Consider the following 25,215-nt stretch of genomic DNA (forward strand, 5'->3'; position numbering starts at 1 on the left):
GTGCGGGCGAGATACAGCCCTCGTCCATATTGTACGGAGCGAGATAAAGTCCGCGACCTTCCCGGCGCGATTGTGACGTTGCATCTCTTCCAGCTGACGCCGCGCGGCTTTGTTATCGTTCACGGCCTTTACGACTCCCGCCGCCCGCCGGCCAGAGAACCGAGAACTCCCAACAACGGTAGAATCGGCAATACGCCGCCTCGTTTTACTGCAGGAAGTATCCGTTTTTCGTCAGCCTTTTCCTCGTTTTCGTTTTTTTCGATTTCAAGCCCATTCCGAGCTTCGTCTTAGCCTTCATGGTCGCCCAGACGGCTGTAGCGGCAGCTCTCTCTCCGAGAGTCGAATCTCTCGCGTAATGCGTTTTCGCGCTTCCGCAGCGAGTATCTCCGCCGCCGCGGTCTCTCGTGAGATCGCGGTTACGCGAATAGGTATTCGTGCTCGCGACACGCCGCGTCCAATGGATTAATACCTTGATCGCCTCTCACCAATCGTTCTTGTAAACGAGTTCCCGGCCGCAAATTGATAGCCGGGAATGTGTAATTCGAACGGAAGTGCGTTTATCGCGCGATTTAATAGGCCTCCACCAATTTTTTTCGTTGACATTCGCCGCAATCCTTTATCAATGGCGCGGGACCGTCGACGTGCGTTCGCTGCCACGGTTGATTGTAATGTTCGTAACAGCGACGATATGTCTGAACCTCCAAATCCCCTTTATATGTTCCGGAAGCTTGTCCCACACGTAGTGAACGTGATCGCCGCACGTTTGCAGCAGAACGGCTTTCGGCACAAATTGCAGCTGTTCGGCGCTCAAGTCGCGAATATCGGAAGGTCTCGACAGTAGGACGAACATTTTTGCTACTGAGCCATTCGCGGTTCCGCTCGCCTATAAATAGGCGTTCGAGTCAGCCAGAAAGTCGACAGTGTGGAAAAAATGAGATTCGTGCGACAACCGTTGGCGATTCGCGTGACGAATTGCGACGACAGATCACGGCCGATGGGAGGCAACGCGGAGAAGCGTAGGCACGGTACGCTGCTGCCGGCTACTATACGCGCGATCATTTGCGGCCCCTCGAGTTGCGGTAAAACCAACGTTCTGATTAGCTTGCTGGAAAGTCCGCACGGTGTACGTTTCGAAAACGTGTACGTGTACTCGAAATCGCTGCAACAGCCGAAATATCGATATCTGGAGAATTTATTGACATCGATCGACGAAATCGGCTACTTTACGTTCTCCAATAACAGTGACGTCATTCCACCGAGCGACGCGCGTCCAAACTCGATCTTCGTCTTCGATGACGTGGCATGCGATAAGCAAGACGCTGTGAGAGAGTATTTCTCAATGGGCAGGCACTCGAGCGTCGACTCCTTCTATCTCTGTCAGACGTACGCGAGAATACCTAAACATCTGATACGCGACAACGCGAATCTGCTGATCCTGTTCAAGCAGGACGGTACCAATTTGAAACACGTGTACAACAATCACGTGAATACCGACATGCCGTACGATGAATTTTGCTCGTTGTGTCACGAGTGTTGGCAACAAAAGTACGGATTCGCGGTGATAGACAAGGACAGCGCGCTTTCGAACGGCCGATACAGAAAAGGATTTAACGTGTTCGCGATACCGTAAAAGCGATCAGTCGTTGCCGATACCTCGTCGGAGGCGAAACGTTAGCGTTACAGAGAGAGAGAGAGATCGATACTCTGCTTTGTTTTCCCGCGATGGCTGCGATCGAAGGGAGCGAGAATATTCGCGAACGCGAGAAGATCGTGAAAGATATTGCGAAAACGAGTGATTCGATTCGCAAGAAACTTCGCGCTTTGAAGACCGGTAAGATCGAGAAGGGCATTGAGATGGATACGCACTTTAAACCTCTCATCGGGCCGCTGAAAAAGATCGTCGACAACTCGAGCTTGACCGCGGTGAAGAAGGAGGAGCCGGAAAGCGTCGCTGGCGGGGAGGAGGAGGAGGAGAATGCTACACCGAAGAGAGAAAAGAGGGAACGATTATACTCCTGGTTGGATCTGTCATCGACACCGCGTAAATCTAATCAATCGAAACGATCGAAAGTACTACCGGTAACTTCTACACCGATAACCTCTACACCGACGCGAACCGTGCAACATACAAGTCCCGAATTAGCGGCAAACGTGGATGTTCCCGAATTTCTCGAAAACGAGAATGTTTTCGAAACCACGGACGACTCGATCGGGACGACCGTTCAAAAGCAGTTGCAAACATCGGAGGGGCGAGAATTGTTTAGAGAAACGTTGGAAGATAATTTCGGTCCACTGAGCCGAGTGTATATCTCGTCTGTTTTGGGCGCCGATCCAACGATAGACGACGTGTACGGCGTTTATCTCGACAAGAATGAAATGATGCTCGGTAATAAACGTTTTTACGTGGACAAAGCGGATAACATTCATATTGGCGACGTACGATACGCCGGTACACCCGGTATTTACGAGTTAATCTTCAAAAAAACACCCGATGATAATCTCTACACGGAGGACGATATGCAAAAGTACAGAAGCATACTGTTGGCGACGAGTGCTCATAAATACAAGCACGATCCTCGCGAGCGAGTAAAGGGTAACAGGGGATACAAGTATCTATGGGTAATCTCACCGTTGATATCGATCGAATCCAAGAAGAAAAAATCCGGAAAGGGATTATCCATGCCTCGCGCGATGACGCTAACCGACAATAAGATCGACTACGTGCACTGGGACGATCCCAACGAGCTGGTGGATCGTCTACGATTGCTCGACGCTTCGCGTCAAGCTGGCAACAATGCCCACGACAACGAGATCATGTCGATCATCGAGGAACTTCGCGAAGCCGGGCTTATTATAAATTAAACGGCGCGACAGCGATCCGTTCAATCAGCGTCGAAATGCCGATCAACAAATTTGGATTGTTCGAGCACAGCGGAGACGCGACAAACTCCATTTCGTACCATCGGTGGAGCGGATTAATGAGAAATTTCGTGCGCAATAACGCTCTGTGTCGCAGTGCCACGGACTTTGACGCAAGGTCGCGCAAGATTCGTCGCGTAGCGCAACCTGAGACTGACGGTGACGCGGTTAACAAACTATACGTGGATCGGTGCGTTAAAAGTTTGACAGATCAACGAAAAGAGTCAGACGAGAAGCTTACCTCGTTCGAGAAGGACGTGCGAGCGTTACAGACTGCGGTAAACGCGCTTCGGCGTACGAACATCGTTAGATTGGAAACGACTAATGAACGATGAAGAAACGGTTCAGCAGAAACGACTATCGAAAGGCGACGAGTGAAGAGAAGCAACGGTTAATTGACGACGGCGACAAACAGCAACGAACGATTCGAGAACGGTTGTCGGACGGCTGTCTAACGGTTCAAGAACGGTTGTCGGACGGTTATGGAACAATTCAAAAACAACTCAGAAACGATTACGAGCGATTCAGAAACAGCTGCGAACTACGCGGTGACAGGAAAGGCTACAAACGGCTAAAGAACGTCGACGACGACGACGACGACGATGAGTGACAAACAACGGTTAACTGACGACAACGACGAACAACAACGAACGATTCACGAATGGCTCAGAAGCGGTTACGAACTGTTGAGAAGCGGTTACGAACTGTTCAGAAACTGCTACGAACGATGCACTAGAAGCAGAAACGGCGACAACGAAACATGAGACAGTTAAAATCGATCGATGTGCGTAAAAGTATCGAGAAGCAACGACTCGTCGAAGAACTGCACGCTCCGGCGAGAAGAAATTTTCCCCGCAGACGCGTCATAGTACGAGGGTACGATGACCTGTGGCAGGCTGACATCGTTGAGATGCGTCCGTACTCACGTTTCAACGGAGGCTACCACTACATACTCACCGTCATCGATGTGTTGAGCAAGTACGCGTGGGCCGTGCCGCTCAAGGGTAAAGGCGCAGCGAAACAGCCGACGCTATCGCCGAGATAATTCGACACAGCGGGAGGTGCCCCAGTAACCTACAAACCGATATGGGGAAGGAATTTTACAACACCGACGTGCAACGTCTCGTGAGAAAACACGACATCAATCATTATTCCACGTATTCGGTGTTGAAGGCGTCGGTCGTCGAGCGATTCAATCGTACGTTAAAGAACGACATGTGGAAGATGTTTACGCTCAACGGAAATTACAAGTGGGTCGACGCCTTGCCGCGACTCGTGTCGGATTACAACGCGCGCAAGCATCGAACCATCGGCATGCGGCCCGTCGACGTTACCCCCGCGATCGCCAAAAGACTCTTGGCTACCGTATACAGCGCGATAAAGATCGCGGGTCCGGCAAAATTCAAAGCGGGTGACTCGGTGCGCGTTAGCAAATACAAAACAATTTTCGAAAAGGGTTACACGCCGAATTGGACCACCGAGGTGTTTAAGATCGTTAAAGTGCAGCGTACCAATCCCGTAACCTATCTACTCGAGGACTATCGTGGAAAATCCGTCGCTGGAGCGTTCTACGAGCACGAGTTGCATCGCGCGACTTATCCGGACGTGTATCTCGTGGAGAAAGTACTGCGCAAGAGGGGCGACGAGGTTTACGTTAAATGGCTGGGATTCGATGGATCGCACAATTCATGGATACACAAGGACAATGTTATTTAATTCGTGCAAACTGTATTTTATTCTTAACATAAAAAATATGTAATATGTAATACATGTAAAGTGTTTGAAATATGAAATATAAAATACGTAAAAATATGAAATATACACATGTGCAATATCTTTATTAATATTCTTTCCAATACTGTAATATAATACTCACAATACGTTATACTACATTCATACATTCATACGTTATATGACATACTACTACTACTACTACATTATATATTACGTTACATACATATACTACTGCATACGTTATACTACTGCATACGTTATACTATTACATACATATACTACTGCATACGTTATACTATTACATACGTTATACTATTACATACATGTATACATACGTTACAAAGGTATTTTATAATGTCCCCACGGTAACGTATCGGTCGAATCGGGTATAATGTATCGCTTATCGTCGTATGGACTCAGAGCGATTTTTGTTTCGGACACGGTGTACACTTCGTGCTTTTTCGATCGTATACAGGACTGCGATCGGGTCATTTCAATTTCGTCTCGCAGACACCTCGTGTAATCGTCGAACGTTATAGTACGCGCTACGACGTTGTTCTTGACACCTTTCGCTTTTTTACAATCTTTTTTACCATCCACCCTCAACGCGTACATCTTCGCCCTGAGTCCGACGAATTCGGTCATGATCGCGCCGTTATTCTCGTCCTTCATCAAGCCCGGAACTTTTTTATTGGCGAGTGGGATACCGTACGCGTTATCTACCGCGTAATCGCTAGTGTCGAACCTGACTATATCATCTTTCATGTTCTCATACACATCGTCGCATTCGATGTGATAAATCAGACTGTCAGTATCGGTGTACGTGACTTTACACTTGTCGCCATACAGGGGAGACATGTACTCGTGATGAAATTCGTACAAGCAGATTTTCGATACGTCGAGAATGCACATGCCGACGTAAATAGGTTTATCGAATTTAACTTCAAGTTTTCGCAGTTCAACGGCTATCAGATTTTCCGAAAAGATGCTTCGACTATGAAAATTTGGTCGCGCGATCATTGCCTCCGCGCCGTATCTACCCTCCCACTTTGTTAATAATTTTACATCGACGTGATTGCGAACGTTCTCCATCGTTTTCCCGAAAACCGCGTTATTCATCAATTTATATAAATTTTTCTCGAACTCATTTTTGGCCAGTGTTCTAAATTTTGTATTGAGTTCGATGTAAGTGCGGAGCCACGCAGATTGAGCGAATTGCAATACGCGATGTATTTTTGTGACGCGAAGGCCGTGGTGCGTGCACTGCTGTAGGTTGCGGTAGTGTATGACGTAACGCTTCTTATCGTACAGCGTGGCGAGAAGTTTTTCCTGCTGTTTGCCGGGCGGTTTATCGCGCGTCGGACAGAACGGTAGGTCGGCGTGCGCGTCGTGTTTATTCTCCGGATACTCGAGATCGACTTCGAGAATATAACCCGTGGGCGAATCCAAGGCGATCGCGCTAAAGTCGAAATTCGAAACGTCTTCGACCCATTGAAAATCTGCGTAGGGCAGTGGCTGACACATCGCCCAACCGTACAAGTTGTTTACATCGAAGTACATCAAGTACGAAGACGGTTTCGATGAATCGTAATATTGCATGTACTTGTTGTTGGCCCGCGCGTATCTGTTTGAACATTGACTCAGACCACCGCGTATACCGCGTTCGATGAACAAGACCATGTCAATGTCGGTGAGCAGTTCGAAATTGATACACGTATGTTTCAACATGGCGTCCCACGTGAAACCTGGCAAAGTGTAGTAGTACGCTGGATCGAGTCCATAACTCGCGATACAGCTGTCGCGGAAATTTTCAAACACGTCGGCCAACAGCAAGACATCGGTTTTGAGGTATAGATCGCTGTATTCGCCCAGAGTTCGAACGGAGAATCGCTGCCATACGTTCGCGGCGTGCGCGTAATCGCTCTCGGATACGGTGTCACCGGTCAAGGAACTGTAAAATGAATCGCGCGGCGGTAAACACGTGTCCTCCAACTTTTCGATGCTGTCCACGTATTCGTATGGAAAGACACCTTTTCGCGTCAAAAGATCAAAGTCCTCGGTCGATAATTGTGAAAATTGAGAACGTACAGTTTTTAACTTATCTTTGCATAGAAAAGATGCTAATTTATCGAGGCTGCTACTCAAAAATTTATACGAATCGATGAATCTTAATTTTATGTCGCTTCGCGAATCTGATCTGTCGGCTGTATCTTTCACGTGCTTCGTGAATGAGATGTACTTTTCTTTTGTTATCGGTAGTACATCGACCGAGCCTTCGAACGCGGCAGCTATCTCCGTGATAATGAAATGCGCGTCGTAGCCCGATAAATTGTGGAAAATTACGGGGATGTAATGCGAATCTTTATAATTCAGATTGCAGTTCGAATGTGCGGGACCTCTATATCGACCGGACAAGTGGCAATGATCGCGTACTCGCACGTCGTCTGGCGCGAACGGTTTTTCGCAAATGTGACATTGCGCCGCGCTGCGAAATATCTCCCACTCGTCTCGCGTTAGATCTACCATGCGAACATTCTCGGACAAGATAGCCTTTACGCGATGCGCCAATCCTTTCAGTTCCTCGGCGAACCACGCGACGCAATCCTTATCGCGGCGAAATCGATACGCAGATAACGAGTCGTCGTACGAGCACCGCACGTAGTATCCTATACTACATACCCGATGATGTTGAAACCTGAACGTGGGCGTTGTCGGATCCGCTTCCGTCTTCTCAAGGGTACATTCCAGGTCGGCGTACACGACATATGGAAGCCGCTCTTTCCTGCTGTGATTCTTGAAACTCAGCCACTTGTCGTCCTCGCTCGGTAGTCGGATTGCGCAGTTGTTTATCTTCTGACAGTCGACGGTGTGCGCTTCCAATTTCTCGCTCGTGTAGAAATAGTGCAAACATCTGCAAAAAACAAATATTGTAAATTATTAAATAAAATATTTTATAATTTTATTAAAAAGGAGTATAAGTACTCACCGATCGCAAAAGTATTTCCGACCACGGTGCGTGCTCAATTGCGAGCTCACGAGGCGGGATAGATTCTTGATCCACGCGAAATGTCCAACGTTGTCGTCTCGCGGGTCCTGCACGTACAGCAAATTTACATGCTTTTCTCTCTTCAGGTCGGTGAGTCGTATCGGGAGAACGTTCGGCGTCTTCTCCCCCTCGACAGTATATACGTTGATCGACACGTCGTTGAATCGTTCGAAGTTTTTAATTTGACTCAACGTCACTGGAAACTCAATGTCTCGTAAATTCAGCACTGTTGTATAATGAGGATACGAAGATTCCCGTTCCGAATGTCTTTCGGCTGGATGTAGAGCAGCCACCACCGACCACGCGAAGCATGCATTGTCCATAGATTGCACGTTGATCACCGCTCCCTTCAATTTAATTTGTTGCGGTAATTTGATGTAACATCCCGCGCGCAAAGGATTGTACTTGTTCACGTTCACTGTCAAATTGAGTATACGCGATAACGCCCACCCGCTGTCGCGTTCCTGAAACTCTTCGAGTTTCGCTAATGTGGGCTCGATAACGTGTAGCTTGTACCACTCGCGCAGATCGGACCGATCGGACGAACGAAAGAGTTCGCAGTTTCTCGTGCTGATACTTTTGTTCGCACGTTTGTCACCCGTCACAAACTCACCGTTGAACACAGTGTTTATCTTTACACTTGCGTGTCTTTGCATGACGTTCCGCACATGATCGAGCACGATGACTTCAGCATCTTCGAGAAATTTTTGCGGTTCGATGTAATTTGTATTTATCACTGCACCGGTCAATACACGGCTTTCGAACGCGGCATCGATCTCTCGCCAGACGAGTCTTTCCACGTTTTCGTTACCGCTACTACTGCCCGCCGCGTACTCACCACCGATATGTACGAACCGTCTCTGTAATAGAGTCTTCGCACCTTCGAGTCGCGCGATTCTTGCCACTAAAGATTGTCTGTGTCCCGGATTGTTTGTTTCGCGGATTGAGAGCCGCGGACGTTTGGAACGACAGTCTTCTTCGAGCTGCTCGATAAACTCCTCGCATCGCTGTGCCCATGCAAAATATTCGCCCAAGGTAGCGATTTGGTCGGATCGTTCCAACAGGTCGCGTTCCGTTTCATCGGGATGTTCCATGTTTTTTTTTTAGATCACGTCACATTCTTCGATGGAGCACTTGCACGTGACTCGATCACACGCTGGACAACGTCGACAGAAATATAGAATGGAATAATGTTTAAGCATAAGATTATAAAGACTGAAGAAGGGGACATCAAAGTGCCAATCATTAAAATCATTAAGTTCACGGTCAAGAGCTCTTTGAATCGATGTATGATTAGGACCTATTATCTTATTAAAGATACGTAAAATTGATCTCTGTATGTTCATGTTTTTCATCACCGCCAATTCGACGCACTTCCCAATGTCTGTGCGAATTTGAATGAGCATAGTATCAGTGAGCATGAGCATATCAGTAATAACTTTATTCGCCCAATAGCGATACTCCTGATACTCCGAATCAAAGTCAGGTTTAGAGTAAAAATCATAAAAATAAGAATTATCACGAGCTTCACGAGCTTCACGTTCTTTTGCCTCGTCCCGCAGCCGCCGATACAATTTCCGTCTCACGTTATCCGAATCCCATTCATAAGGATAATTAATATAGTCGATAGCGACTCTTTGTTTAACGCTGCGTCGATCAGTTCCGCGTATACCTAGTTCGCGATCGCGAAGAAACTGCACCGGTGATGTCACATCCGTCAATTTCACTCCTCGATCTTCTTCACGCAGAACATTGGCGACATCGTTTATTAAATCATCGTCAGATTTCTCTTCTTCACTTGACCATTCCATGTTGCGCACGTTATATATAATGTTTCACACGCGATAATGTTTTTTTTATCACTTCGTGCAAGTTGGGCACATGTCGCATGGATATATTTGGAACAATAGAGTATTACGACAATCTGTGCATAATTGAACGTTCATTATCTCGTACGGTTCGGTTACATGCTCTCGACGTTTACTTATGTGCTCACCTGTGTCTGGTGAAGCAAGCATACACGTATAACACAGTTTATCCGAACCGTATATATAATAAAAATAAATTGCGCAACACTTCGTACGTCCATCTAACGCTAGAAATTCGGGACGCGGCACTAATTTATTGACGACTTCTCTCCGGTTATCGTCTTCATCGCTGTTGTAAGTGCTGTCCGGTGACAATGGACGATCCTCTTCGGATGAATCCGCATCCATTATTGCCTCGAAATTATTGTCCATCTCCATTTTTGTTCACAGTTTTTGAAAAAATGTTTTTTTTATAACGCCCACTTGACACAAAAAAAACTTCAGCCCCCGAGTATGAACTTTTAAGAGCCGCGATAATGTTTTCTTTTCTTATCGTGTGCAAATCGGGCACATATTACATGGGAATAATATATACAATGCTGCACGACATCTTGAACAATACCGGCCATGCATCGTTCCGCGTAACGCAACGAAGTGTCTTAGGCGAGCGTACATACCCTCCCTAAGGTCCCATAGAGCAATCATGCACGAAAAACATAGTGCAAGTGCACCACCCGTTGAAAAATAAAAATATATTACACAATGTCTTGTACGTAAATTTAGCGTAGCGATTTCCCAATGCAGCACTATTCTATCGATGACTTCATTATGATCGTTGTCTTCATCACTGAAATAATCACTGTCGTCCGCGCGATCTTCGTCTGCATTCATATCGAAATTATTGTCCATCTACATTTTTTTTGTTCATTGTTACAAAAAAATGTTTTCTTTATACCGCCCACTTGACACAAAAAAACCTTCACCCTCGAACATGAACGTTCGCGTTGCGAAAGATAGCTGAAGACTGATCCGCAAGATGTGGATCCATAATCATCCTGGCGACAATGGATGCTATGCGTTTGTATAATTGTCGTTAGACATATTTTGTTTATACATTCCAGCAGCCGGACATCGGCGCTCGCTTTTTGTAATATGCCGCGCCATAACCGAATACCGCCCGCGACGGTTAAATCGTAATCGGCAGCGGCTCTTCCTAGAAAAACATGAAAAGGACTCCGCAACGGTTAAATCGTCGCCGGTGGCAAATTTTATCAATTGTTTACCTCGGCTATTTTATCTTTAAACCGTCGTCGGACCATCGACGCTCGCTTTTGTAGTGTGAGACACCGTAACCGAATGGCGACTCGCATGTTCTACAAGGGTGAGATCATTGCAGAGACAAGTGTCTAACTCGCTATTTTGTTTATATTCGCCGATAAAATTCCAGCAGCCGAACGGCGCCCGTTAATAATACCCCGCGCCGAAAACGCGAATCCCCTCCCCCGCGGACCCCCTCGCCCTAGAACGCGGACACCTACCCCCCCCCCTCGGCGGTACCCCTCGCCCTAGAACGCTAACACCTACCCCCCCCCCGGCCTAGAACGCAGACACCCCCCCCCCACCCCGCAGACCCCCTCGGTCAAGAACGTGGACACCTAACCCCCCCCCCGGCGGTACCCCTTGTCAACGATATGTTTATAAATATTTGATAAACAACATGTCCCGACGCGCTCACCGCCCTCGAGTCCCTCCCCCGCCCCGCTCCCCCCTCGGAGCTCCCGGGGCCGTAGGCACATAGTACTCCTACTACTATTACTAGCTTATCTAAAGGAAATGGAATCGGCGAAATAACGGAAAACAGATTTTAAAAATTATTTTATATTTTATATTTTAAATTTTGAAGTTATACATTTCTTCAAATAATGTATTTGAAGTATTTTCGAAATAATTTTACCAAATTTCCGGCTCGTAGATACGCATTCCGAACAAAATTTGTAAATCGAATATGTCTTCCTCGCCACTCTGTTCCCATATTAGATCGTTGGCTTCACGATCAATCGATCTGAAATAGCGAGTCCACCTTTGATGCTCCAAATTCGAGAAGCCATTGATTCTCACCTCATCACGATATAATCGCTGAACCGTCGCTGAAATCAGATTACATAAAATTAAAAAATGTTAAAAATATAAAGATACGAAGTATACATACCTGGCCACGAAGAATTCGAATTTTCACCATGTCTGTAACGCGCACCTCAACGATGGGTATGTTATCAACCCATACTATCTGTAAAAGTTATATACCAGTTAATATTTACAAATTTGCACTTTAATCGCGAATTGTTATACACACCCCAGTCGTTGGATAAGATATTTGAATCACATCTTCAATATAAGCCATTATATAGCAGTTATGTAACAAAATGCATGTAATAAGCCGTATGTTTGCAAAGAGAGACGGTGCTCTGACCCGAGGCAGAGCTCAATTTATAAGGAACGAAAAATGTAGAGAGAGGGTTGTACGTGATTTATCTGCGGCATTGAAAAAAACTAGCTGTCATGAAAAATAATCTTCTACTTACCGTTGCATCTTGCAATCGCGGGTGGATACTCTGAACCGCTATCGAATATAATGAGAAGCGAGGATGCGCGTGATTTATCTGTGGCATATTATGTTATGCGAAAATAATCCTCGCGAGAAAAAAGACAGCTATTGAACAGCTATCAAACAATTAAAACATCTTTAAAAACAACTAAAAACAACTTAAAAAACAGCTATCAAACAACTAAAACATTTTTAAAAACAGCTATCAAACAACTAAAACATCTTTAAAAACAACTAAAAACAACTATCAAACAGCTATCAAACAACTAAAAAACAACTAAAACAGCTTTAAAAACAGCTATCAAACAACTAAAAACATCTTTAAAAACAACTAAAAACAACTAAAAACAACTATCAAACAGCTATCAAACAATTAAAAACAACTAAAACAGCTATCAAACAACTATCAAACAACTAAAAACAGCTTTTGAACAGCTAAAACAGCTTTTGAGCAGCTTTTGAGAACAGCTAAAACATCTATATTATACTACAAACTATGTGGGAAAAAGGAAATAAAACATTTTATATATACATATATATAGTTTATTTAAAAAATCATAATTTTTTCTGGTGTCGCGACCACCAGTTAAATATTTTTAATACATTTTGTAATGCGCAATTCTTAACATGTTTTTCACATCTTATAGTATTAGCAACATCTAGATTATTTAAAGATTCGATATCTTCGTAATCGGCATCCAAAGTCTCATTGTTTAGATTTTTTCTCGCTTTATTCTCAAGTAGATCCACCAGCCATTCTCGTTTCTGGCATCCCTTGACGTACACAAGAGTCGACATCTCGTCGCCCTCTCCAAGCACGGCCGATGTAATTAGATGTTTCGCCATGCTGTATGGCACGTTTCCGTTCTCCCATCGTAGTCCATGGTGATTTGCAATCAACCAAGAAGCGCATGACTTGTCGGATTTCATGAGGAGACTCCATGGCATGGGACATGTAAAAATGTAATGCGCCAAAACGGTCCCGTTTCTCAGAACCGCCACCTCCTTTACGACAAATTTCATCCCGACGGTGAATCCTTGCAGATCGACAAACGTTGGCACGATCATGACGAAACGACGGAGCAATCTGTATCTTATCGCGGTACATCAGTGTATCTTATATCGCAATACCCGTTGATATTGCAATTTACATGATTTTGCGCACTACGTTCGACAATGGACAGTATTCGATTACGCGATCATGCAAGATGAGACAATAGGCGGTAGTATTTGCCGGTACATTCTCTTTGCAGTCAAATTCTATTCGCACATCCACGGTGGCGCTCTTGACAGATTCGTTTTGTCGCGAGTAATCGATGATAACAAAAGGTCCTTTTGTCAAGAATGTAACCACGGTGCAAAGCGTATCGAAGCAGTCGTATCCGTAATAAGCTTTACGAAAACACGCATACATATCGAAAAGGACGGGCTTGGAAAAATTCCCCGTTCGCGCACGTCTTCTCGCTCCCGTCACCCATTATAGTTAGATCATTTTTATATTATTTTAAGTGATTTATTTATTGGAAATAAGAGGAAGAATATTTAATAATTTATATGAGACAGATGAGAAAAACGTTTAATGATCGCGCGACGAGTGCGGCACGCGCATTCTTATCGAGAGTTACCGCTCTGTAATTCTAAACCGCTGACGGTGGACAAGGGAACGATAGACAGAAGGAAAGATAATTTTAGATACAGTGATATGCATTTTAATATACATTTATTTCTCATGTAATGCATCGTGTATAATATTATCTGCAGCATACGCCAACAGTTCACAATCAATAATTGAATTTTTATCATAAAATTCATGCAAGATTCTAACTGCAATACATTTATTGGTGATACAATTTTGGCGTAAAATGGTTACAAATTGTTTAAATTTTTCACTTACGCCATGAACATTTTGGCATAGTTGAAAATACACATTCTCGACGCAATGTTCTAGTTCGAACAGGAAGAGTACGGTTGACGGTTTCATGTACAAGCTGGTGTCGCACGATGTCAATTTTACAATATCTGCGTCACGTATTTTAACGAGTTCCAGATCTCGAAACGCTAGCGATGATGGCGCTGGTGACTGCACGAGTCGCTGAATATCTGCACGTTTTTCGATGAATGTCACCCACGTTGCATGAGGCAGAATTATCCGATTGCCTCGGTTATCACCAATAAGTATATCCACAGAGGACATAGGTCCCACGTTAATTCCAACATCCAAAAATTTATACGCTGTCGATGTCAAGGCAAATCTCCTTCCCAAAATACATGGCGTATAACGGGGTTTATCAAAACTGAAAAAATACAATTATGTTTATAAAAGTTTTTAAAGTGAAACTTCTTTAGGCACGGTAGTGAGTTCGATTCGCGACACGAAATCACGAATTTCGCGACACGAAAAGTGTAACGAAAATTCGACCAATAGGCGTACGGCGTTGGCGAGACGGCTCCTTCTTTTGGTACGGTAGTAAGTTCGATTTTGCGACACGGAAAAGCGACACGAAAAGTGTAACGAAAATTCGACCAATAGGTGTACGGCATTGGCGAGACGGCTCTTTCTTTTGGCACGGTAGTAAGTTCGATTTTGCGACACGGAAAAGCGACACGAATTTCGCGACACGAAAAGTGTAACGAAAATTCGACCAATAGTCGTACGGCATTGGTGAGACGGCTCCTTCTTTTGGCACGGTAGTAAGTTCGATTTTGCGACACGAATTTCGCGACACGAAAAGTGTAACGAAAATTCGACCAATAGACGTACGGCATTGGCGAGACGGCTCCTTCTTTTGGCACGGTAGTAAGTTCGATTTTGCGACACGAAACTCAAAAGTGTAACGAAAATTCGACCAATAGGCGTACGAAATGAAACTCTTTTTGGATCGGTAAGTAAATTCGATTTTGCGACTCGAAAACGCGTCACGAAAATTCGATCAGGCGTACGGCACTGGCGAGACGGATATAGTGAGAACTGCGTGTAACACTACATTTTCGAGTTGCGGGCGGCTTGAAGTGACTAATTCCGTTGTACTGTTTTAAAGTGAAACTTCTTTAGGCACGGTAGTGAGTTCGATTCGCGACACGAAATCACAAATTTCGCGACACGAAAAGTGTAACGAAAATTCGACCAATAGGTGTACGACGTTGGCGAGACGGTCCTTCTTCTGGCACGGTAGTAAGTTCGATTATGCGATACGGAAAAGCGACACGAATTTCGCGACACGAAAAGTGTAACGAAAATTTGACCAATAGGCGTACGGCATTGGCGAGACGGCTCATTCTTTTGGCACGGTAGTAAGTTCGATTATGCGACACGAATTTCGCGACACATGTAAAGTGTAACGAAAATTCGACCAATAGGTGTACGGCGTTGGCGAGACGGTCCTTCTTCTGGCACGGTAGTAAGTTCGATTATGCGATACGGAAAAGCGACACGAATTTCGCGACACGAAAATTGTAACAAAAATTTGACCAATAGGCGTACGGCGTTGGCGAGACGGTCCTTCTTCTGGCACGGTAGTAAGTTCGATTATGCGACACGGAAAAGCGACACGAAAAGTGTAACGAAAATTCGACCAATAGGTGTACGGCGTTGGCGAGACGGTCCTTCTTCTGGCACGGTAGTAAGTTCGATTATGCGATACGGAAAAGCGACACAAATTTCGCGACACGAAAATTGTAACGAAAATTTGACCAATAGGCGTACGGCGTTGGCGAGACGGTCCTTCTTCTGGCACGGTAGTAAGTTCGATTATGCGACACGGAAAAGCGACACGAAAAGTGTAACGAAAATTCGACCAATAGGCGTACGTACGGCATTGGCGAGACGGCTCCTTCTTTTGGCACAATAGTAACTTCGATTATGCGACACGGAAAAGCGACACGAATCTCGCGACACGAAAAGTGTAACGAAAATTTGACCAATAGGCGTACGGCGTTCGCGAGACGGTCCTTTATTGTTGTTTCATATCTAGTTTCTAGTTATATTATATTTTATATTTGGAATTATATATGCCCATATATAATGATATATGGACCCATATATATTTTATATAAAGCCAAATATATTTTATATAAAGCCAAATTTCATATATAATCACATATAATTGAAGTAAAACTTCTTTAGGCACGGTAGTGAGTTCGATTCGCGACACGAAATCACGAACTTCGCGACATAAAAAGTGTAACGAAAATTCTACCAATAGGCGTACGGCATTGGCGAGACGGCTCCTTCTTTTGGTACGGTAGTAAGTTCGATTTTGCGACACGGAAAAGCGACACGAATTTCGCGACATGAAAAGAGTAACGAAAATTCTACCAATAGGCGTACGGCATTGGCGAGACTGCTCCTTCTTTTGGCACGGTAGTAAGTTCGATTTTGCGACACGGAAAAGCGACACGAATTTCGCGAAACGAAAAGTGTAACGAAAATTTGACCAATAGGCGTACGGCATTCGCGAGACGGCTTCTTCTTTTGGCACGGTAGTAAGTTCGATTTTGCAACACGGAAAAGCGACACGAATTTCGCGATACAAAAAGTGTAACGAAAATTTGTCCAATAAGCGTACGGCATTGGCGAGACGGCTCCTTTTTTTGGCACGGTAGTAAGTTCGATTTTGCGACACGAAACTCGAAAGTGTAACGAAAATTCGAACAATAGGCGTACGAAATGAAACATCTTTGGCACGGTAGTAAGTTCAATTGTGCGACGCGAAAAAACGTCACGAAATAGTGTCACGATAATGCGACCAACAGGCGTACAAAGTAAAACTCCTTTTGGATCGGTAAGTAAGTTCGATTTTGCGACTCGAAAACACGTCACGAAAATTCGATCAGGCGTACGGCACTATGGCGAGACGGATATAGTGAGAACTGCGTGTAACACTACATTTTCGAGTTGCGGGCGGCTTGGAGTGACTAATTCCGTTGTATTGTTTTTGTAGTAATTTCAGAAAAGTTATGGCAAAGCCTTGCCTTCAGAAGTTTCACTTCTAATGCGCGTGGCGACCACGCGTTCACTTTTTTTTTTTTCAAGACGTGTTTTACGTGTCTCGCGATGATTTCATCGAACACATGCAAAACTGCAAGTTTTGCAATTTCGCATAAGTCAATGGCGCAATATCGTTTTCAAAAACATGTCGCGACGTGTCTCGATGATTTCATCGAACACGTGCAAAACTGCAAATTTTGCAAATAGCGCCGATGTACGGCTGCTGCATTGATACAGATCAAATCACCGAAAGTCAATGGCGCGATATCGTTTTCAAGAACATACGTGTCCCGCAATGATTTCATCACACACGTGTAAAACTGCAAATTTTGCATTTTTTTTCGGAAGGCGCAAATGTACGGATGCTGAGATCACGGTGAAATTAGATATGATAAAAAAGCAAACGATGCATCATTAGTAGAATATAAAATGACAAATCTGGGACATACGCTCAGTAGTCGAGAATTGGAAGTCGTGAGTACAATAAAGTGTGTCAGGAAGAGGATTGTGTAATAAAATGTGTTTTGTAGAAATACCGCGAGAAATTAAATTGAAGAGAGCGGTGATAAATGTGCGATCAATGGATAATGCATGTTTCGCATGGTCAGTGGTGGCTGCTCTGCATCCAGCCCAAAGAAATGCAGAACGGGAATCGTCGTATCCTCATTACAAGTCGGTGCTAAATCTTACAGACATTGAGTTTCCAATGACGATGGATCAAATTAAACAGTTTGAAAATCACAACGATATATCAATCAACGTCTTCAGCATCGAGAAAAAAAAACAAGGAACTTGCTATCCTGCCAATACGGGTTACTGGTCGAAAGATGGACAGACATGTAAATCTGCTGTACATGCAGGACCCACGAGACAACAATGGTGGGCATTTTGCGTGGATCAAGAACCTATCCCGCCTCGTGAGCTCGCAAATCAACAGGCACCGTGGTCAGAAATACTTTTGCGATCGGTGAGTATACATTCTAATAAATAATAAAAAATAATTTTTACGTAAAAAAAAATATATAAAAAATTTCATTATTTACTGATGTTTGCACTATTTCTACACGAGCGAGAAATTGGAAGCCCACACCGTCGACTGTCAGGAGATGAACGACTGCGCGATGACGCTAACCGACAATAAGATCGACTACGTGCACTGGGATGACCCCAACGAGCTGGTGGATCGTCCGCGATTGCTCGACGTGTAAAGTGTTTGAAATATGTAATACATATAAAGTATATAATAAAAAAATATGAAATACACATATGTAGAATATCTTTATTAATATTCCTTCCATTAATATAATACATACGTTACATTACATACATACATTCATACATTTATATGTTATACTACTACATACATTACATATATACATATATACATTGATAATTCACACGATTCATGGATACACAAGAATAATGTATTGTAAAAATGTATTACAATATAAAAACATATTATACATACAAATGAGTCATTTATTTTCATAAATATCTAAATGTAATTACAATATATATTTACGATGGTATTTTATAATGCCCCCATGGCAGCGTTTCGGTAGAACCGGGTATAATGTATCGCTTATCATTGTACGGACTTAGAGCTATTTTCGTTTCGGTGTACACCTTGTGTTGTTTGGATCTTATGCACGCCTGCTGTGATTCTTAAAGGCCAGCCACTTGTCGTTATCGCTCGGTAACTTGATCGCGCAGTCGTTCATCTCCTGACAGTCGACGGTGTGGGCTTCCAATTTCTCGCTCGTGTAGAAATAGTGCAAACATCTGTAAATAATGAAATTTTTTATATATTTTTTTTTACGTAAAAATTATTTTTTATTATTTATTAGAATGTATACTCACCGATCGCAAAAGTATTTCTGACCACGGTGCCTGTTGATTTGCGAGCTCACGAGGCGGGATAGGTTCTTGATCCACGCAAAATGCCCACCATTGTTGTCTCGTGGGTCCTGCATGTACAGCAGATTTACATGTCTGTCCATCTTTCGACCAGTAACCCGTATTGGCAGGATAGCAAGTTCCTTGTTTTTTTTCTCGATGCTGAAGACGTTGATTGATATATCGTTGTGATTTTCAAACTGTTTAATTTGATCCATCGTCATTGGAAACTCAATGTCTGTAAGATTTAGCACCGACTTGTAATGAGGATACGACGATTCCCGTTCTGCATTTCTTTGGGCTGGATGCAGAGCAGCCACCACTGACCATGCGAAACATGCATTATCCATTGATCGCACATTTATCACCGCTCTCTTCAATTTAATTTCTCGCGGTATTTCTACAAAACACATTTTATTACACGATCCTCTTCCTGACACACTTTATTGTACTCACGACTTCCAATTCTCGACTACTGAGCGTATGTCCCAGATTTGTCATTTTATATTCTACTAATGATGCATCGTTTGCTTTTTTATCATATCTAATTTCACCGTGATCTCAGCATCCGTACATTTGCGCCTTCCGAAAAAAAATTGCAAAATTTGCAGTTTTACACGTGTGTGATGAAATCATTGCGGGACACGTATGTTCTTGAAAACGATATCGCGCCATTGACTTTCGGTGATTTGATCTGTATCAATGCAGCAGCCGTACATCGGCGCTATTTGCAAAATTTGCAGTTTTGCACGTGTTCGATGAAATCGAGACACGTCGCGACATGTTTTTGAAAACGATATTGCGCCATTGACTTATGCGAAATTGCAAAACTTGCAGTTTTGCATGTGTTCGATGAAATCATCGCGAGACACGTAAAACACGTCTTGAAAAAAAAAAATCATATTTGATGCTATTGCCCGATGAGGTGATCTCATTACGAATGTTCTTGACAAAGATATCACATTTAACATATATGTGGATTGTGGTGGTGGTGGTCACCATGCACCAGCCGTACATTGGCGCTATTTGCAAGATTCACATTTTTGTATGTATAAATAGTCTACGAGGATTCTAGCGCGCGCAGTCAAGAGTTTGATACGTCACAAACAGCCTCCAGATACGATGAACACTCACGGTGTGAACTACTACGTTCCGATTCAGGATGAAACGTGCGAGAAACAGCACAATGAGTAAGTACTGCTAATTTTCGTATATACTTGTGCAAAAAAAAACTTTTATAAACATAATTGTATTTTTTCAGTTTTGATAAACCCCGTTATACGCCTCGTATTTTGGGAAGGAGATTTGCCTTGACATCGACAGCGTATAAATTTTTGGATGTTGGAATCAGGGGCTTCAAGCGTAATACGGTCGACCGAATCCTCAAAAGTTCCTTCCTAAGTGGTAGATGGCGTTACTAGATGCCACAAATACATGTATATTCATATCGGTGAGAGCTGTTTCGGCAGTGTCTGTATCGGTGAATGTCGGTTGGTGTCGGTGAGAGCTGTATCGGTGGCAATCAGTCGTATATTGTGGTATATTGCAGATTTGGGTTACAGCACGTGATGGTTACAGTAAGTTGAGAATAATTATACCTGCGTAAAGTATGCAATGATAACGTAATGATACCGTTTACCAAATAAATCTAAGGACCAACCCAGCCCCGGATTCTGTAAACATTCATAACAGCCAGAGCCATTTTTTGAAAACGGACCGAACTAATTTGTACTCCTAATAATACCTGCGCAACGATACCGAAACTGTCGTTAAGGAGTTACAGAATTCCGGGGCAGATAAATTTTGATAGCTGCATAACCCATATGCAGCTATCCAAAGTTCTTCTAGATCCTTACTCATACAAGTCTGAAAAGTAATTGCTTTAATTTAACTTATATTTTATATTTTTTATATTCTATAATTATTTACTTTTTTGATAGGAATGACTACGTCATATAAAAAATGTGAAGTAGAAGGTTGTACTTTTAACATTGAAAAAAAGTACCATTTTCCAAAATTATTAGAACGATGTAGACAATGGATAAGTGCATGTGGCAACAGGAACTTATTGCAATTATCTCATAAACAATTGAGAGAAAAAGTTGTCTGTGATGCCCATTTTGAACAACGCTTCAAATTTAGCAAAAGGCTTAGTAATATGGCCATTCCAACACTGAATTTACCTGGTATATACATATTAAAATATATTTTAATTAACTTATTTGAATAAATTTTATATACATATACATATATATATATATTTTTTTTTTATATACAGATTCCATTGATACATCAATATACAATCCTAATGAAAGTCAAAGAAAAAATATAGATTTGCCAGTTACAGCAACAAATGTTACAAAAACATTAATAGGTGACATAATTAATATATAGAATATTACATAATGAAAGGAACGCGTTTTTTATATCTTATGAAACTGTGAACATATTTTTACAGATTATTCTGCTGATTTGTCAGTTATTATTAATTTGGAATCTGATCCTAATAAAATAGCACAAATAAAACAAACAACTTCGCAAGTTACAGATGAACAGTTTGATGCTGATGAGATAGGACAGATAGAACAAACAGGTACAATATGACTAATATTTAAACATTTTGATATCAAGTTTTCTATATATATATATATATTTTTTTTTTAATATATTATTTAAAACTGAGTATATACTGTAGTTATTTATAACCTGTTTTGTATTTATATTTCTATAAATGTACTGTATTTATAATCTATTTTGAATTACTTTTAGATACAGCGTCTATTGAGTATTCGAATATCACAGACACCGAACAACCAAATTGTTCAACATCATTTCATCCTGCTGATTTGTCAGTTACTATTAATTTGGAATCTGATCCTAATAAAATAGCACAAATAAAACAAACAACTTCGCAAGTTACAGATGAACAGTTTGATGCTGATGAGATAGGACAGATTGAACAAACAGGTACAATATGACTAATATTTAATCATTTTGATATCAAGTTTTCTATATATATATATATATATTTTTTAAATATATTATTTAAAACTGAGTATATACTGTAGTTATTTATAACCTGTTTTGTATTTATATTTCTATAAATGTACTGTATTTATAATCTATTTTGAATTACTTTTAGATACAGCGTCTATTGAGTATTCAAATATCACAGACACCGAACAACCAAATTGTTCAACATCATTAGTTCCACAGCGCAAATTGAAACGCAAATTATCAACTAAGGAAAAGAAGAAAGGTAGTAAACGTAATAAAATTGATTTATATTCTCAACCATGGAGATGTGATTTATACTAATCATGAAGATGTGACTTATATTTTTAATCATGTTATGTTCTCAATCATTTATATTCTCAATTATTTATATTCTTAATCATGAAGTTGTAATTCATATTCTTTATATTATGAAGCTATGACATATGACATGTCTGAAGATATAACATATTACATACAAAAAATATATTGTCTTATCTGAATTGTTTGTCTAAATTTTATTTATCTTAATTATTTCTAGATTCCATATTACACCTTTTCCACGTGACCCGACAGTCACAGTTATCTGTGCGCGACAAACATGTATACAATCAAATAGTACACTTAATGAAAATTTCAAGGCAACAGAGAAAGAGAAGAGTTTCCTTATACCAGCGGTTGAAAGAGGTGAAGAAGTTAGGCAAAAGTAATTTTATTACAACAATTGAGGAAATGCCAGATCCGATGCAAACATTCTTTTTATCCAATATTAATAATTTCAAAACAGATAAGTATAATCGGCGTTATTCAATTAAAGATAAAGCCTTTGCGCTGACATTAGCAAAGAGAAGTCCAAAATTATATAGATTTCTAGTCAATATTTTCTGCTTACCTAGTATCGAAACGTTAAGAAAAGTAATCAAAAATGTATCTATAAGTAGCGGCATATCAGAATGTGTATTTGAAAATTTAAAAGAAAGAGTCTCCAAATTTAAAGACTACCGAGAAAAATATTGTGTACTCTTATTTGACGAGATGAAATTAAGCGCAGGCTTATATTATAATGCATCGACTGATATTATAGAAGGGGTTGTTGATACAGGTTTTGATCGAAACATTAATATTGCGGATCATGTCACAGTATGGATGTTAAAAGGTATATATGGACAAAGACCATGGAAACAACCCCTTCTATATACATTTTGTAAAAGCACATCTTCATGGCAGGATATTGCGTGCATGTATAAAGATATAATAAAACGATGCCATGAAATAGGTTTAGAAATAATAGCTTCAGTCTGTGATCAGGGTAGTACAAACGTTAAAGCGATCAAAACTATGATTTTTGATAGTAAAAGAAATGCACCAACGGAAATGGAAAAACATGATAATATAATAAATATAAAAGGCATTAAAGTAATACCATTATATGATCCCCCGCATTTAATGAAATGCATTCGCAATAATTTGTTAACGAAAGACTGTAAATATATGTTAGAGGATAATGTTACAAAAGTTGCTAAATGGTCAAACGTGATACAAACTTATTTTATTGATAAGAGCAGAGGACTTGATGGATTCTTAGACAAAATTAAGGATTCTCATGTCATACCAGAAAAAATAAGAAAAATGAGAGTACTTTACTGCACACAAGTTTTCTCAAACACATATTTTAAAGTAATGTTGTTATATAGTGAGCAAGAATTAGAAAGTAGATGTAAGACATGGAAAATGCCTCGTGATGGTACAGATACAGCTTATTTTTTAAAATTTTTTAATGATCTTTTTGATAGCCTTAATGGAGGCATTAGAATGCGTGATCGAAGTATAAATGAGGAGACTATGACTTCTACTGCAGCTGATAATTGCACACAAGAAGATATATGGAATGCTGGAATAAGATTTTTACAAAACATGTCTTTTATAAAAACAAAAAAACATGATAAAGAAAGACCCGATGTCCTAAACAATTTCCAACATACTTTACGTGGGTTTAAGTTATTAAGAAGTTATTTAAGAGAATTAGGTTTCAATAGTTTTGCCACACGTGAATTTAATCAAGATCCTTTAGAGAATTTTTTCTGCCAAATTAGACAACATGGAGGAAGAAATATTATTCCAACTTGCTCTAATTTTCTACTTATTACAGAACTTTATTAATAAATTCTTGCACGCAATATACATCATCTGGCAGTAATTGTGAAAATACTAACATGGAAACTTAATACATTTTTAACGATACCTCTTTATAACGAGTTGGACGAGATTAATAACAATATTTATATTCCACAAAATGTAATGGAAGAATTACTCAATAATATAACAGAAAATTTTAAAAATATTGTTGAGAATATCTTGTCTGCAGTAAGATTTTGTGATATTTGTTGTGCCTTATTAATAAGCAACCAAGAGGCTGTAATAGAATATATAAAAAAAAATAATTGCCATAACAAATTATTTTTTTAATAAATATTGTTACATTACTAAGCTAACCAAATATATAAAAACAAATATTAAGGAACTAATCATAAGTATTAATTCTGATATATGTTGCGAACAAAAGCATATTGAGGAATATGTGATGAATAAAATATAATAGTACATATCCGAAAAAATATTAAAATAATGAATAACATTTTAAATGGACAGAGACTCCAACGGCACAAGCAAGTGAACTACATTCTGCTAGCATCTAATATTTCAAGAAACATAGTAAAATAATCTCTAAAAAGCATGATGAGTAACATACCGAATTATAATATATAATTGAATTACTTTTATTTTACAATTGTTATTTTCTTATTGTGTTACTAAAAAATGAGAATGTAGAATATTATATAAGGCATATATTATGTTTATTTACGCGTAGTTCAATGTTTATTGTATTTTGACACCTAATTAATATATATAATAAATATATTATTAACTATAAATTATGCTATCTGTTTATAATATTTTTAATTTATTATCTTCCTTTAGTTATACATACTATTTAGATTTAATCTCTCCGAAAATCAGCAATACATAAATAATATGTAGAACATAATAATATAGGCCTGTTCTTTTCAGCTGAACTGCTGCATTAGTTCAAGTTTATCTTTTTCCTTCCAATGTGGTGTAAAAAAGATAAACTCTGAACTAGTGCAGCAGTTCAGCTGAAAAGAACAGGTCTATTGAACATATAGAGAATGAGCTATATATAGGTTTAATATGAATATATATACGA

At 40.9% G+C, this 25,215-nt stretch overlaps 4 protein-coding genes across 4 annotated transcripts; 1 reads left to right on the forward strand and 3 right to left on the reverse strand.

Moving 5' to 3' along the window:
- Positions 1-4,738: 4,738 nt before the first annotated feature.
- Positions 4,739-7,056, reverse strand: LOC139787139 (uncharacterized). Its single transcript, XM_071726225.1, has one exon. It carries the CDS (start codon positions 6,379-6,381, stop codon positions 4,990-4,992), a length of 1,392 nt encoding a protein of 463 aa, XP_071582326.1. The 5' UTR covers positions 6,382-7,056; the 3' UTR covers positions 4,739-4,989.
- A 642-nt stretch (positions 7,057-7,698) lies between these two features.
- On the reverse strand, positions 7,699-8,793 carry LOC139787140 (uncharacterized; the record flags this gene model as incomplete). Its single annotated transcript, XM_071726227.1, has 1 exon — positions 7,699-8,793. A coding segment is annotated over exon 1 (1,095 nt), but the record flags the coding sequence as incomplete, so codon positions are not given.
- Positions 8,794-13,832: 5,039 nt separating this feature from the next.
- On the reverse strand, positions 13,833-14,772 carry LOC139787141 (uncharacterized). The gene is made up of 2 exons (XM_071726228.1): positions 14,768-14,772; positions 13,833-14,406 (listed from the first exon to the last, which is right to left on the reverse strand). The coding sequence occupies exons 1-2, from the start codon at positions 14,770-14,772 to the stop codon at positions 13,833-13,835; spliced, it is 579 nt and encodes a 192-aa protein (XP_071582329.1).
- A 5,670-nt stretch (positions 14,773-20,442) lies between these two features.
- LOC139787138 (uncharacterized) lies at positions 20,443-22,492 on the forward strand. The gene is made up of 6 exons (XM_071726224.1): positions 20,443-20,572; positions 20,936-21,181; positions 21,274-21,369; positions 21,454-21,588; positions 21,765-21,962; positions 22,138-22,492. The coding sequence occupies exons 2-6, from the start codon at positions 20,938-20,940 to the stop codon at positions 22,311-22,313; spliced, it is 849 nt and encodes a 282-aa protein (XP_071582325.1). The 5' UTR covers positions 20,443-20,572; positions 20,936-20,937; the 3' UTR covers positions 22,314-22,492.
- The last annotated feature ends 2,723 nt before the right edge of the window (positions 22,493-25,215 follow it).

This window comes from Temnothorax nylanderi, unplaced genomic scaffold (genome assembly GCF_030848795.1).
Source record: "Temnothorax nylanderi isolate EJ_2023f unplaced genomic scaffold, tnyl_v1.0 TNYL_tig1293_pilon, whole genome shotgun sequence".
Taxonomy (NCBI): domain Eukaryota; kingdom Metazoa; phylum Arthropoda; class Insecta; order Hymenoptera; family Formicidae; genus Temnothorax; species Temnothorax nylanderi.